Here is a 13,869-nt window from a genome sequence, read left to right on the forward strand (position 1 = left end):
GCTGAGAGCCTGGGAAAGAGTCTGCTGGGGACCACAGCTGCGCTTCTCTCGCTCACTACTTTCCCTGAGCCTCGCGCAGTGGCAATCTGAAGGCTCAGAGAGTGCCTGGAGATGCTACGGCCCGAAGGCCAGCTGGCGGCCGGCCGGCGGCACCCCCTTTCCCAGGTCGAATCGGCGGCGCCGCGACCCCGCCCTCCCGCGCCTGTCCTTCCCTCTGCTCCCAGCCTTTGCTGGGCGCCAGACCCGGCCCCGCCATCCGGCTGCTTGTTCGCTGCGGCTGGTCAACACTGCCGGGGTCCCAGCCTTCGCGGGCCGGGGCCGCCGGGACAGCGGCAGGACGGGGAGACGGGCCATGGCGTCCTGCGTGGGGAGCCGGACCCTGAGCAAGGATGATGTGAACTATAAAATGCATTTCCGGATGATCAACGAGCAGCAAGTGGAGGACATCACCATCGACTTCTTCTATCGGCCGCACACCATCACTCTGCTTAGCTTCACTATCGTCAGCCTCATGTACTTCGCCTTCACCAGGTGGGACGGGCTCGGCCTCGGCGGGGCGCGCCGGAGGGCGAAGGGTAGAGGCGAGAGGGAGGCGGTCGCCGGGAGGGTGGCCCCGTGTGGCTCGGGGTGAGGAAGCGGGCTGGCTGCTTCACGCACATATACTCGCAGACCCACCGCCTACACAGCTTCTCCACCCGCCCGGTGTCTCCACTGTACGTCCAGCCTACTCCCCACACCCCACCTCTAAATACCACCTCTCGTGTACTGCGCCTCCGGCTACACCAAGAACACACGCCGGTCACCTAGCACGATCGTTCACCCCGCCACACACACACATTCAGCATCACTCAGCACACGTCACGACACTGGCGTCCTCCTCTGCAGCCCCTCCAGCCCCCGTCCGTTTTCAGCACACCGCATGAATCATCTCGAATGCACCACTTTCAGCACACACCACTATGCACATAAAACATCCAACTGCCACCTCCTGCACGCACCATACACAGGCCCGGGACACAACCTAGACCCCTTCCCGTGTAATTCCTCCAGTATTCAGCACTATCCAGCACACATACCCAAAAAATACACCACATGGTCTTTTGGGTGTAGCACCTTACATATGCACTGCACACACATCCTCTAGTGTTCCGTTCCCCCCCCTCCCGCCCCCTCCCAGCACCATCCATATCACAACACAAATTGCTTCTCTAGACATCACAGCTATCATCTTTTATGCACATTGCTGCACACACACACCAGCCCCACCATGCAGTGCACACCCTGCCCATTCCTCACCTGACATACATGCCTAAATGACATGTTGTCATGCAGTTATAATAATGTCTGGTGCCCTAATGTAAATGCTGTACGTGTTAGACAAATCACATAAGCCTTACACAACATAACACAACTCCCCCTGAAAACATACACACTCACATGCTCAAAAGCCCTTCTAATATCTGTTCACAGGAGCTGCCCACCCCAACTCAAGAACACCCATACCATGTGATTCTAGACTGCACCTGTGGCCCCTGAGCTCCAACCAGGGAGCTAATTGGTGCCTGGTTCCTAATGGCACACACACCCTGGTTCCTATTTAAAACAATTTCTGTTTTCTGAGTGAAGCTCTTTAAAGAAAGGAAAGGCATGCTTGCAACACCATTAAAGATCTGAGGTTCAACCCAGAGTAGTGTTTTGGAACCAGACTGCTAGTTTCAAAACTGACTGTTTTTTTTTTTTTTTTTAATCTTTTTCTTTTTAAAAAATTTTGTATTGAGTGCCAGGGTCTACATATACAAAATAGGGATAAAATATGTATTTACCTCATACAAATAATAAAATATGTATTTACCTTCATATAGGGTTAAGAAGACTAAAAATAAATATGTGTGAATACATTGAGTAGAGTACCTGATTCACCATGCCCAATTAATATCAGTTCTTTCCTGATTTTTTTTTTTTCCCCAACAATCAATGCTTCTTAATCAGGGTTGGGGGAAAATGTTTAGGGGTATATCAGCTGATCACATGTACTAAGGAAACTTCCAGTATTTAGTGAATGGGAGAGTAAAGGCTACTAGAAGTCTAGTGACATATGAGACAAATTTGTATCACCGACTAAATTGTCATCCCCTGCCCCCACAATTGTCAGGGGTGCCACTCTTGGGAATAACTGCAACTTTTCAGATTTTCATAAAATATCTAATATCCTTCCACATCACACTTATTTTTTACCTCCATAGTCCATTTGACTCTCATTCCCTATGTGTTTATTTTCATGAATCATCTAAAGGTACAAAGCATAAGTAACACTTATTCTTTAATAACTGAGGGTAAAAAGCATAAGTAACACTTACTCTATAATAACTAAGGGTACTGCTACTGTTACTATAAAGACTGATGCTATGTGGACCAGACTTCTACAGTATCTAATCAGATGTATTTCTAGCTTTAGAGAGAAATTATTCTTAACTCTAATTATGGTTATCCTCAAATACTTCATTATTTCACCTGATTTTGCCATTTAATAGCTATGTAACCTCTTAATTTTATTAAGCCTCAGTTTCCTTATCTGTGTGTAAAATGAAGATCCTAGTACTGATACCTTACAGGATTGTTGTCATGAGAACTAAATTCTCCTTTTTAGGTAATCTGTGTTTAGCTCAGTGGGTAGCAAATGTTAAGTACTTAAGAGACATTATTATTACATGATTTCATTGAATGCCAATGTTTTCTAAATTATATTTGTTACTGAATGAGGATATCGAATGCTCTGTAATTGAGAAAAAGGATTAGAAAAATGGACATTAGATAATATACATGCTTGTTTCACATTACCTTCAATTTAACTTCATTTTATATGTGGGTTTTTAATGATGGAATTTTGAGGGAGTATATTTGGAAATTAGAGAAGTAATTATACTATTTTAAATGATGAGAAGCAAGAATGAACCGTTTCAACTTTTTAATCTTTAATATTTTTGTAGACCCCTTCAAAATAAATCTTTAATACTGAAAGTCACATTCCTCTGGAAATTCTCTTTTATGGCCCAGTCTGCCAAGGCAGTTGACAAATTGTAGCAGTGAAAGTATGAAAAATTAATATGGATTTTAACCATTTGTCAGAAATAATTTTTAAAAACCCATAGTCTGAAGTTCAGATTGTGGCCTTTTCTAAAAGTGATAACAATTTAATTTCTTATTTTAATTTCATAAAGAAATCACATAATGAAGAATAATTAATATGAAGTTTCACCTTATAAAATCATAAGCGCCATTAATAGAGTTAATACCCATTAACTTTTTATAATTTGTGTCACTTTTTAAGTGGGACAGTATAATGATAGGTTTATCTTCAGAAAGATTGAAAGTAATGACAAAGGAAAATTATGCATTACATGATCATTTGTAATGATCATAGTACCTTATCCTTATTTTATAAGGATTTTTAATTAGATAACTGTTCAGTGCAATTCTTTCAGTAGAAATTTTAAAATATACCTTAAAGTTTGTTTGGCAAAGACTAATTTCTAAAACAACAGACTATTTGGGGGTGGTCATTAGTAATATGTGAGAAGCAGTACCTGGGTAATGTCAAATGCTGCAGAGACCCCGCATGAATTTAGATTGTGAAGGATTAGATGCCCTGCACAGATGTCTGAGACAAGTTTGGATTTGTCAGTAGTTCTTTTGTTAGATAGTGCTATGTTTTGGGTGTGATTTGACTGTCACCCAAGGATCCATTGTGACTGGAAGCTTGGTCCCAGGGTGGTGCTATTGGGAACCTTTAGGAGATGAGGCCCAGTGGGAGGTTCTTAGGTCATTAGGAGCTGCTCTTATGCATCCCCCTGAAATCTCATCAGAGAGTTTTAAATGGAGCACACTTGTCCCTTCATGGTCTTTCTGCCTTTGGTTTGAGGTTTAACCACACATACCCACTGACCACACATACCATGGCTGACCATGACATGAAGGGATGCAGTGAAAGAGTAGCCCTCATCCTAGAACCTGTGCTATTCAATTTAGACTTTGAATGCCCCAAACTAGCTAAAAAGCCTCCTCTTCATAAATGTCAGGTATTATATTTTAGTGATGCAAAGCTGATTGATACAGATAGAAACTAAACCAACTCACACAATGGTGTCTAAATCTCCTGTTCCTATCACCATCATTTAAAAGTGTCAGATGTCCCCTTATCCTTTCCTTAAGAGCCCATTTGCCATCTTTTTAGAATTAGTCTTTCTGAAAAGTAGATGATTAGGTGTATGTTTATAGGTTTGTTCAGCCAAAGTGAGACAAGGAAAACCTTTGTCATCAGCTCAGAGCGTAATAATTATTGAGTACCCTCATATTCACTTTTGAAGGTGGGGAAACTTGGAAATACCGGATGGACTTAGTTGTTAAAACCCAATGTTTAGATTTGAAAACATAAAAATCTACTAAATTATATTAGTAGAATCCCACCTCTAAGGGGTACCTGCCATTGAAGAGTGAATCAGCTTCTCTTAGCACTTGCACAACAAAAATCATTCCATGCCTAGAGGAGATGGCCTTTCTGCAGATGACTGTACCTGATGATGAGCAATGTGTTTATGCTAGTTTTCTACTGGATATGGAACTAAGGAGACAGACGAGGACAGGGAAATCGACAGATGTTTGATTTTTTTTTTTTTAAGTTATTTGTTAATAATGGTTTTTACTTCATTTCCTTCATTGGCTTTGGAACTCCAGTTGGCCATTTTATCATTGGGCCATGTTTTGACCTTCTGTGTGATCCTCTTGTGGGTCCTTGCCAGCCTTCCCTGTTCTTTCCCTTTTGACCATATAAATAACCTATTAGAAAATGTCTCCTGATAATGCTGATTCAGTTGTCTTGGTCCTGTTTCCTTATATACATCATGTTCTTTCTCTCTCAAGAACAGAAGTCCTGGATGTCCTTGTTCCCTGACACCAGCAGTATTAATTGATCATCTATAGTGGGATTAAACTGGAGGTGAACATACAGTGCTGTGTAGGTGGCACTGGAGGTCCAGTTAACATTGATCTGTACCATTTTTATTCCCTAGTTACTATTTGAATCACATTTTAAAAATTGGATTTAAATAAGGATCTTTTAATATTTTTCCTTAAACTTGTTTCTGATTTTTTTTGTCCACATTAAGATTATAACTTTATTAAAGGGGACCATATTAAATATTTCTTTGGGGCCATCTGTAGTGAATAGGCACCTGGGTGACTCCAGTATTTATTTGGGTTAGATGGTGCCTTATCCCAGAGAGATTATATTTCTAGGAGCTGCTGCCTCTTAGACCTCTCTTTAGTAAACAGCCTTAATTCAAATTGGTCTGTTTCGAAAAATTGTATTTAAGCACTTCAGCTATAATCCTGTTACCAAATATAACACAATTTATCTTATGATATCCCTGTTGCTCCAGATTTCTATAGGGAAGTTACAGTATTTCAATCTCGGCTAATCCAGAAACCAGGATTAGTCCGGTCTGTCTGATCTGCTTCCTCAATGCTGGCATTCCAGTTAATTCAATTCTGTAGTCCCCATTACATGTGGCCCAGGTCTCTGCCATCCTGGGGTTCACCATCTGGCTTACTTCATCAAGGACTACTTGGCCCTTCACAGCTTATGGAACCGCTCTCCTCTGTCCATTCCCAAGTCTTAGCTCGGCAAACTCCCAGCTTTGGAATAGCATGCTCCCAGGCCTTGACTCCATGTCTCTGCAGCCCATCCTCCACATCTGCCCTCATGATCTGTTAAATCAAAATTGGGATTCTATCTGTCCCTGCTTATAATCATTCACTGGAGCCTACTACATTATAGGAAGTGCAATCTGATTCTGAGCTCTTTCCTTACAAGGTAGGTCTACTTCTGCAGCTCCCTCTTCTATTAGCCACACACACAGCACACCCAGCAGGCCCAGGCAGTTCCCTGGCCTGCACCCAGTGCTGCTGTCTCTCTCCCTGGAAAGCACCCCCCAGTGCTTCCTGCCCACCCACAAGCCCTTGGCACCCTTTACAACCCATTTGGATGGTTCCCCTCCCGGATGTCTTTCTTGATATTCCAAGAAGCACAGAAGAATGTTATTATACATCTAAATGCCTTTTATTATTGTATCTCTCCGAATGTAATATTTGTTTCTATGTTAATTTGTTTCTATGATAATTTCTTGAAGCCCAATATTTTAATCATCCTGTGATAGATGCCCAATAAATGCTAAGTGAATGGAACACAAGAAGTCATTTATCCAAAAAGAACTTGGGGGAAAAAGCCCCATTCTTCTTTATCTGATGTCTCAGCAGTAATTCTTGACAACATCATAACCTCCTTTAAAATTGATTGAAGATGGTTGACAGAGTTGGTTGACATGGGTTCTGCTGTGTTGCCCAGGATTACATTTTCTACAGGGAGAGAGGTCCTTAACAGTGACTGGGCTGCTAGACTTGACCCTTTTAAGTATTTTCAAGGACTCTCATTAAAGGTAATGAAGGAGGGCTGGGATTGTGGCTCAGCAGTAGAGTGCTTGCCTAGCACATGTGAGGGCCTGCGTTCATCCTCTGCACCACATGAAAATAAATAAAAAATAAAAAAATATTGTGCCCAACTACAACTAAAAAATAAATAAATAAATATATATATATATATATATATATATATATATATATATATATATATATATACATTTTTTAAGGTAATGAAGGAAATGATGGGAACAGGGAGGGACAATTAGCCTAGAAGCTTTGGGAGTTATGAAAGCTAGACATTTTCAGCTACCTGGCCAGGGAGAGGATTGTCCCAAGATTATGTGAAGTGAATGATTTGGCCTTGGTTTCTTGAAGTCTCCATATGTGCTGCCTGTAGTCACACATCAGACATCATACTGACATGGAGTCTGAATTCACACAGGATCTGAGTGTAAAATTTCATCTTTTCTTTCTTTCTTTTTTTTAACTCCTAGCTTTCCCGAGATTTCCTCTGCTTTTAGGACATTCTGTCTTTGGGTAGTTTCCTGTACTAGTTGAAGCAGTATTTGACAGGGATCAAGGTGTTTGAAAATTTGATTGGGCTTGTAGCTATTTGCTGGTGGTCTCTGTTGGCCCCTGTGGCTAACCCTCTGCAAGGAAACAGGGGAATCACTGTCAATGGACTCTGGCTGTGATTGTCCCTCACATTCTCTGAGTTGTTTGGCCCATTCTGCCAAATCATCTGGCACATTCTTGCCACCCACTATGTTGAGGGTGCCCGCCATGTGCCAGGCATTGTGCTGGGCATGGGAGGTATCTCCTTGGAACAGGGAGGACCCGTGCCCTGCAGAGCTTCAATTTTAGGCTTATTTTAAGCTGTATCTCAGATGTTTTCACCATCTGTGGTCAGTGCTGTCCCGGTACATGTCAAGGGCACTCTCAAAGTTTAGCAGAGAGGGAAGAGGACTTTGTCTCCTGAAGCCCGTAAATTTGGATCATTACTGTTGAATGTAGCAATCTTGACCTAGAACTAGCATTCCCCAGCCCCTGGCACCAAATTGCATTGACCTCTGTATTGGCTGTGAAGCCAGAAGCTTCATTTTCCTCATCCTTCAAAGGTATTACTGGCCCTCTCTTTCTCTTTGGAACTGTGGGGCAGGTAAAGAAAATCCCAGCTCAAAGGGAAATTCTCTGGGAAGCTCAGAGGCTACAGACATAGCTGTCTTATTAGTAGCTGCAGCAGACTCAGAATAGAAATTAGGGAGTGGGCACAGTACCCCAATTGGGGACTGAAAGTCTCCTTCTTGTTGCTATAAAGCAAAGCGTGTGAGGGAGGGGTCATCCTGAGCCAGGAACAGTCAAGATGGGGGCCACAATTTATCATCTCCCCTGGGAAGTATAAACTACATTGCCCCCTCACATAGCCTACGTGAGAAGGGCCAGGCATATGCCAACATCCCAAGCAGGGCTTTAGTTTGTTTCTGTTAGGTTTCAGTTCTTATAAAACAAAAACATTTCCTTTATAGAAAGACCATCCTAATATGACGTCTTTTTTTAAAATCGTGATCCTCTTAAGAGTAAGGTCATGTTTGATCATCCCAGCCCCCAATGTAGTCCCTACCCAGTAATAGACACTAACTAGGTGAAGGAATGAGTGGACATAAACAAAGAACATTCAGATATTGTGAACTAGTAATAATGGACACTTCTTCTGTTTGAGGCATTGTTCTAAGTACCTGTGTTAAGTGATAATCCTCACAATGACCCTGTGAGGTAGGACTATTACCAGCCCTCTATTAACTGTGGAAGAAACAGACACAGAGAGATTAAGTAATCTGTCCAAGGTCACACAGCTGGCATTCTTGCCCTTGCATATATTCCTTGTCACCATACCAAGACTTCCTACTTGTACTTTGAAGCCAGACCTCATCATAAAATGCAGAGTCTGATCATTTCTCCCCTTAGGGTGCTATGAAGATTGAGTGAACTCACACACAAAGCAGTTAGCATGCTCAGTGGGGCACAGAATATGGTGGATATCCATAAAATACCGGTTCTTGTCCCCAAGTGTGGGGTTTCTAGGGTCACTATATGGTCTTTATGGCCAAGATCCTTTTTATGATTAACCATGGAAAATTTCTGTATACTTTGGTGTATAGTTACATCTCAGGGTTATTTGGAATTTAGAGAAGATGGTCTCAAACCAGGCCTTACAGAAGGGCCATGAAGTCTCAGATTGCCATGAGGCCAGCAGGGGTGTTGGGCAGCCTCATCATACATTTGGCTTCATTTTGTGCCCCGCCCCCCCCCCACCACCACTTATAAGGGCTGTGCTAACTGCCACAGATGCACCTTCCCTGGACTCAGGAAACTCACAAGGGTGTGAAGGCAGGTCCTCTAATCAGATAGGACTCAAGTTTCTTCCGGAAACTCACCACTTAATCTTTGCAGAAGTTTGATTTTCCTGTACTGTGTGTTTTCAGTTTATCTAAAAGCCTCATTGTCCATCTTTGATGCTTTTTTTTTCTGATTAGATAAATATGAAACTGTCAACTTTCCAGACTTGCTAGTTGATTCATCACCCGTTTTTCTACCTGAAACTAGACCACCTGATTCTTTCTAAAATTGCTCAAGATTTACAAAATAGCAATTTTATTAGTCTTATATCCTTATTTCTTCTTATTTCTCCTCTCTGTAGAAAAATCAGTGTCACCATTTCTTGGGTGGATTTCCAGAGATAGTCTATGCAGCTGTAAGCACAGGTCGTAATTTATATTCCCTATACATGTGCCCTCATATGCACAAATAGTTGCTTGTTATACCCACTTTTCTGCAGTATTTTTAAAATTTCATGATATCTTTGAAATTATTCTGAAATGGTTAATTCGCAAAATATGGTCTTCACTCTTAATTTCTGTCTGCCCAGTTTTCCACCATGAGACTAAGCCTTAATTTAATCAGTGTTCTTTTGGCGAGCATTCAGCTTATTTTCCTTCTTTTGTGAATATATACGGTTTCATAGTGAACAAGCTGATACATATGTAATCTGTACATATATCTGAAGGATAAATTCCCAGAAGTGAAATTGCTTAGTCATAGGGTATATGAGTTTATAAATGTAATATATTGCCTAATTGCCCTCCATAAAAGAGGTTTAAATTTATACTACAGCCAGCAACCTATAAGGGTGCATATTTACCCATTTCTTCATATCCTCACCATCTCAGTCATTAAATGTTTCCCTTTGTCAATGAGGTAGATAGAAATGATCTCTGGGTATTATTTTGTCCAACTCTTCCCATGAGTGAGGTTGAGCATCTTTTCTCTTGTCTGAGAGCCATTGGATTTCCCACCTTGTAAACAACCACTTCATGGGCTTTGCTTATTTTTCAGTTTGTTTTTATATGTCCATTATTCTTTCTATGGATTGCTTTTTGTAGATTAGAAGAATTAGCCCTTTGTCTTTATGAGTTGCACATATTTTTTCCACATTCATCACTTTCCTTGTATTTGTTAATGATTGTTGTGTTGTGTGGTTCTTTCTGGGTTTCATGCCGTACTTCAGAAAGTTTTCCCCACTCTGAGATTGTTGCCTTTTATTTGTTTGTTTGCTTATTTAAGATTCTCATAAGTCCTTCTGGTTTTCTTTCTTTTTTTTTTTTTTTTAGTCTTTAATTCTAATCATCCAGAATATATTTTGTTGTGAAGTGTGAATTGTGGACTCTCCTTTCTTTTCCCACACAGCAGTTAATTTTAGCCTTCCTTTTATTTGTAACTTACAATAAGATATATTTTATATCTTATCAAAGTCTTTCCTACCAACCCTTTGCCTCTGATATGATGTAGACTCATTTCCGGTGTCTTTTCACAAGGTTGCTTGGCTAAGGGGAAACATCATTTTCTGGGACTAGCAGACCTGGTTTGAATTCTGACTCTGCAGCTTCTTAACCTGTGTAGTCTTGGGCAAGTAACTTAACCTTTCTGGGCTTTTGTTGTTTCATTTTGATAATACTCCATCTTGCAATTGGTTGTGACAGAGATGATGTTGATTAACTGCCTGTAAAATGCCTGGCACACAGCAGATACTTGATAAACTCTAGCTGTTATTATTGTCACCAGCATTATTGATATTAGAAATGTGATGTTGGTTTAGATGAGGACACTGTGGTCCTTCCCTGTGCAGCCATTCTTTAGTCAAAGCTAGTGTTTCTGTTGGTGAATATAGAGCTTCCCTGCTCGAGCCAAAGGAGTATCCCAGGTACCCTGTGAATGATTAGGCTGGCATTTTTAGTGCCATGATCAGAAACTCTGGGCAGATGGTCAGTTGTTATGGTGTCCAATAAAGTAAAACTGCACTTTTATATAAGATGAAGTCTGATTCTGTAGTTAGGTTTTGTAATCTGATATATGAGGTTAACAGCGTTAATTTGTTAATGCCATTGGGGCATAGGGGCATATTGATGATCTAAGAAACATTATGTGATCTCTTGATCTCTCTCTCTTTCTCTTTCTTTCTTTTTTTTTTTTTTTGTATGATCTCTTATTTCAGAATCTATGTCCAATCCTGTCATAACTCTAAAGTTAATTAATTGGGTGCAGAAACTTAGCTTGGCAAGACAGAAGGTCATATCTAGATTCACTTCTGTTTTTCTGTTTTAAACCAATACTTTAGGACTTAGTCTTTTGTGAGATAATTTGTTAGGGTTTCATTCCTCACCTCTTCATATATTTTGATCTAGATTTGTTTTTGTATGCAAAATTATTTTTTTCCTAAGTTTTTGATCTCTACTTTTCCTTCAGTAATGCTTAATCTTAATATTTGTCTTTTGAAAACACTTTCACTGCAGTCCTTCCTTTGATAAGCTCCATGTTTCATGATATTAAATGATATTTTTAATTTATTGCCACTAGTCTCTTGTCTCTAAAATGTCTCCTTCTGTTCCATATCATATTTTCTGCCTATTCATCCTGCATTTTAAAAAACTGAAACACTGAAACGCCTTCTCTCAAGCTTCTCAGTAATTATCAATAATTCAGAAAATCTTCTCTTAGATCTGTTTTTCCTCTTTCCATTGGCTTTTCTTAAGCCCCAAACATGTTACTGGTCTCTTCCTCTTCTTCTTCTTTTTTTTTAATGTAAACTGTCAAAACTTAATTATTCTCCATTGTCAATATTAAGGAAACTCTGGGAAATTTTACTTGGTTTTACACAATAAATATTCTCTGTAATCAATAATCAATCCCCGTATATCTTACTATATGCCAGGCTCTTAGAATACAAGTGAACAATTTCCTGCGCCTCAGAAGTTTGCTTCCAAAGGGAAGAAAGGTCACACAAAAACTCAAATGGGATTGTTCCAGTCGGTGGGCTTATGGGAGCAATGAATACAGGAACATGTTAGAGATGACTGGGCATGGGAGTAGGGATGGTCATCTCCTTTCTTTATAATTCTGCTTCTGATCTGATTTTAAATCTTGTGTTTTGTTTTCTCTTGATTTTCCTTTAGTTATTTTTTTTTAAATTTTCTTATTATCCACCATTTCTCCCCTTCTTCATGCATCTTTTAGGTATCTATTTTTTAAGAATAGATATATCATTTTATTGCATTGCTTTCTTATGATCTTTTGCCTCCTTTCTGATTCCTAAAAAATGTCTTTTCCACATTCTATATCATGAGGATCATCTTTAGCTACTCTTAAAGCCAAAAACCAAAATAAACTTTAGGTTTTGGAATTTTATTATTATTATTTTTAATAACAGTGATGTTTAAATGCTTGTCTGAATAGAATTGTGTTGCTTTGTAAGGTTGCCAGTTATCTTTTGGGTTTTTTTTTTTTTTTTTTTTTAAGCTGGGGATTGAACCCAGGGCTTTGTGCATGCATGCACTCTACCTCTGAGCTACACCCCAGATCCCAACTGTTTCTCTTGTAAGAACTGGACTTTATTATGAGATTTGTGATTTTAGGGAATACTAGTGAATAGTCATTTGTGTGTGCAATGACTTTGCTGAGCAAAACAAAGTAGTTTTGGTCTGTGGCACTTTGTTATTGGTCTGTGCCCTTTTTCCTATATTTTTCTTATTTCTATGTCCCTGTCTTGTGTTCACCGTGTGGAGGTCATACTCCTTTAGGTTTATTATTTACATCTGAAAATGTTGTTTTTCTGTTTTCAGGGATGACTCTGTTCCAGAGGACAACATCTGGAGAGGCATTCTCTCTGTCGTTTTCTTCTTTCTTATCATCAGCGTATTAGCTTTCCCCAATGGTAAGTGATGTCATATGTTATCATGTTTCACCTGTGCATTGGGTCCTTCTGGCTTTTTTTGTTCATTTGAGATGTGGATCATCTAAAAGATGAAACTAGACGCCAGAGTAAAAAGTAATCTGGTTTTTGTGTAGTAGTTAGGAGCACAGGCAGACTGCCCATTTTGCTACTGCCTAGCTCTGTGGCCCTAAAGAAACCCCCTCATCTTTAAGGGTACTTCACTTTTTCTACTATATAAAGGGGATACTAGGGAGAGACTGTTGTGAGGGTGAGCTAAATGAGTATATATATATATATATATATATTTTTAAATTTTTTCCTTAGTTGTTGATAGATCTTTATTTATATGAGGAGCTGAGAATCAAACCCAGTGCCTCACAGATATCAGGCAAGTGCGCTACCGCTGAGCCACACACAGTCCCAGCCTAAATGAGTACATGTTAAACACCATGTATTAGTTTGTTTTCCATTGCTACCACAAAATATCTGAGGCTATAGACTTGACATAGCACGGTTTTGGAAGTCAAAGGTCCAGACAGCATGGTGCTTTCTCTGATCAGGGTCCCCTTGACTTCACATTATGGCAGATGGCATCCTGGTGGGAGTACTTGTTAGAGGGAGAGATCATATGGTGAGACAGGTAGCTTGAGAGACTGGGGAGGGGCCCGATTTGTCTTTTATAATAACCCTTTGAAGAGAACTAACCAGGACCCCAGAGAACTACATTAATTCTTTCTCAGGGCAGTGCCCTAGTGACTTCCCACTGTGCCCCACCTTTTAAAGGTTCCACCACCTCTTAACATTGCCACACTGGGACCAGGCTTCCAGCACATGAACCCTTGAGAGACAAACCACATTAAACTATAGCACACTGAACAGTGACTGACAGATTATAAGCCCTTGATAGATGTCAGCTATTGTTTTTATTATTATTTTTATTATTATCAGCTGAATCATACAATACTGAGTTCCTATTGAGTTACTCTTTTTTTGCTAAGGACAGGGTCAGTGCTGTAATGAGTATTACTTAAGCACAACTTTGCTGATTATGCATTTGAAGTGTGATTTTTATCATAGGAAAAAATGATAATTTAAAAAAAAATTTTTTAGTCGTAGGAGGACATGATACC

At 40.0% G+C, this 13,869-nt stretch overlaps 1 protein-coding gene across 1 annotated transcript in view; it reads left to right on the forward strand.

The window, feature by feature from the left end:
• The first annotated feature begins 132 nt into the window (after positions 1–132).
• Positions 133–13,869, forward strand: part of Ptdss1 (phosphatidylserine synthase 1) — a 60,446-nt gene continuing 46,709 nt past the window's right edge. The window contains exons 1-2 of the mRNA XM_076835662.2: positions 133–531; positions 12,648–12,739. Of these exons, the coding sequence (XP_076691777.1) occupies positions 353–531; positions 12,648–12,739 (271 nt within the window). The 5' untranslated portion in view covers positions 133–352. The remainder of the gene's footprint in view (positions 532–12,647; positions 12,740–13,869) is intronic.

The sequence above is a fragment of the Callospermophilus lateralis genome, chromosome 16 (assembly GCF_048772815.1).
Source record: "Callospermophilus lateralis isolate mCalLat2 chromosome 16, mCalLat2.hap1, whole genome shotgun sequence".
NCBI lineage: Eukaryota > Metazoa > Chordata > Mammalia > Rodentia > Sciuridae > Callospermophilus > Callospermophilus lateralis.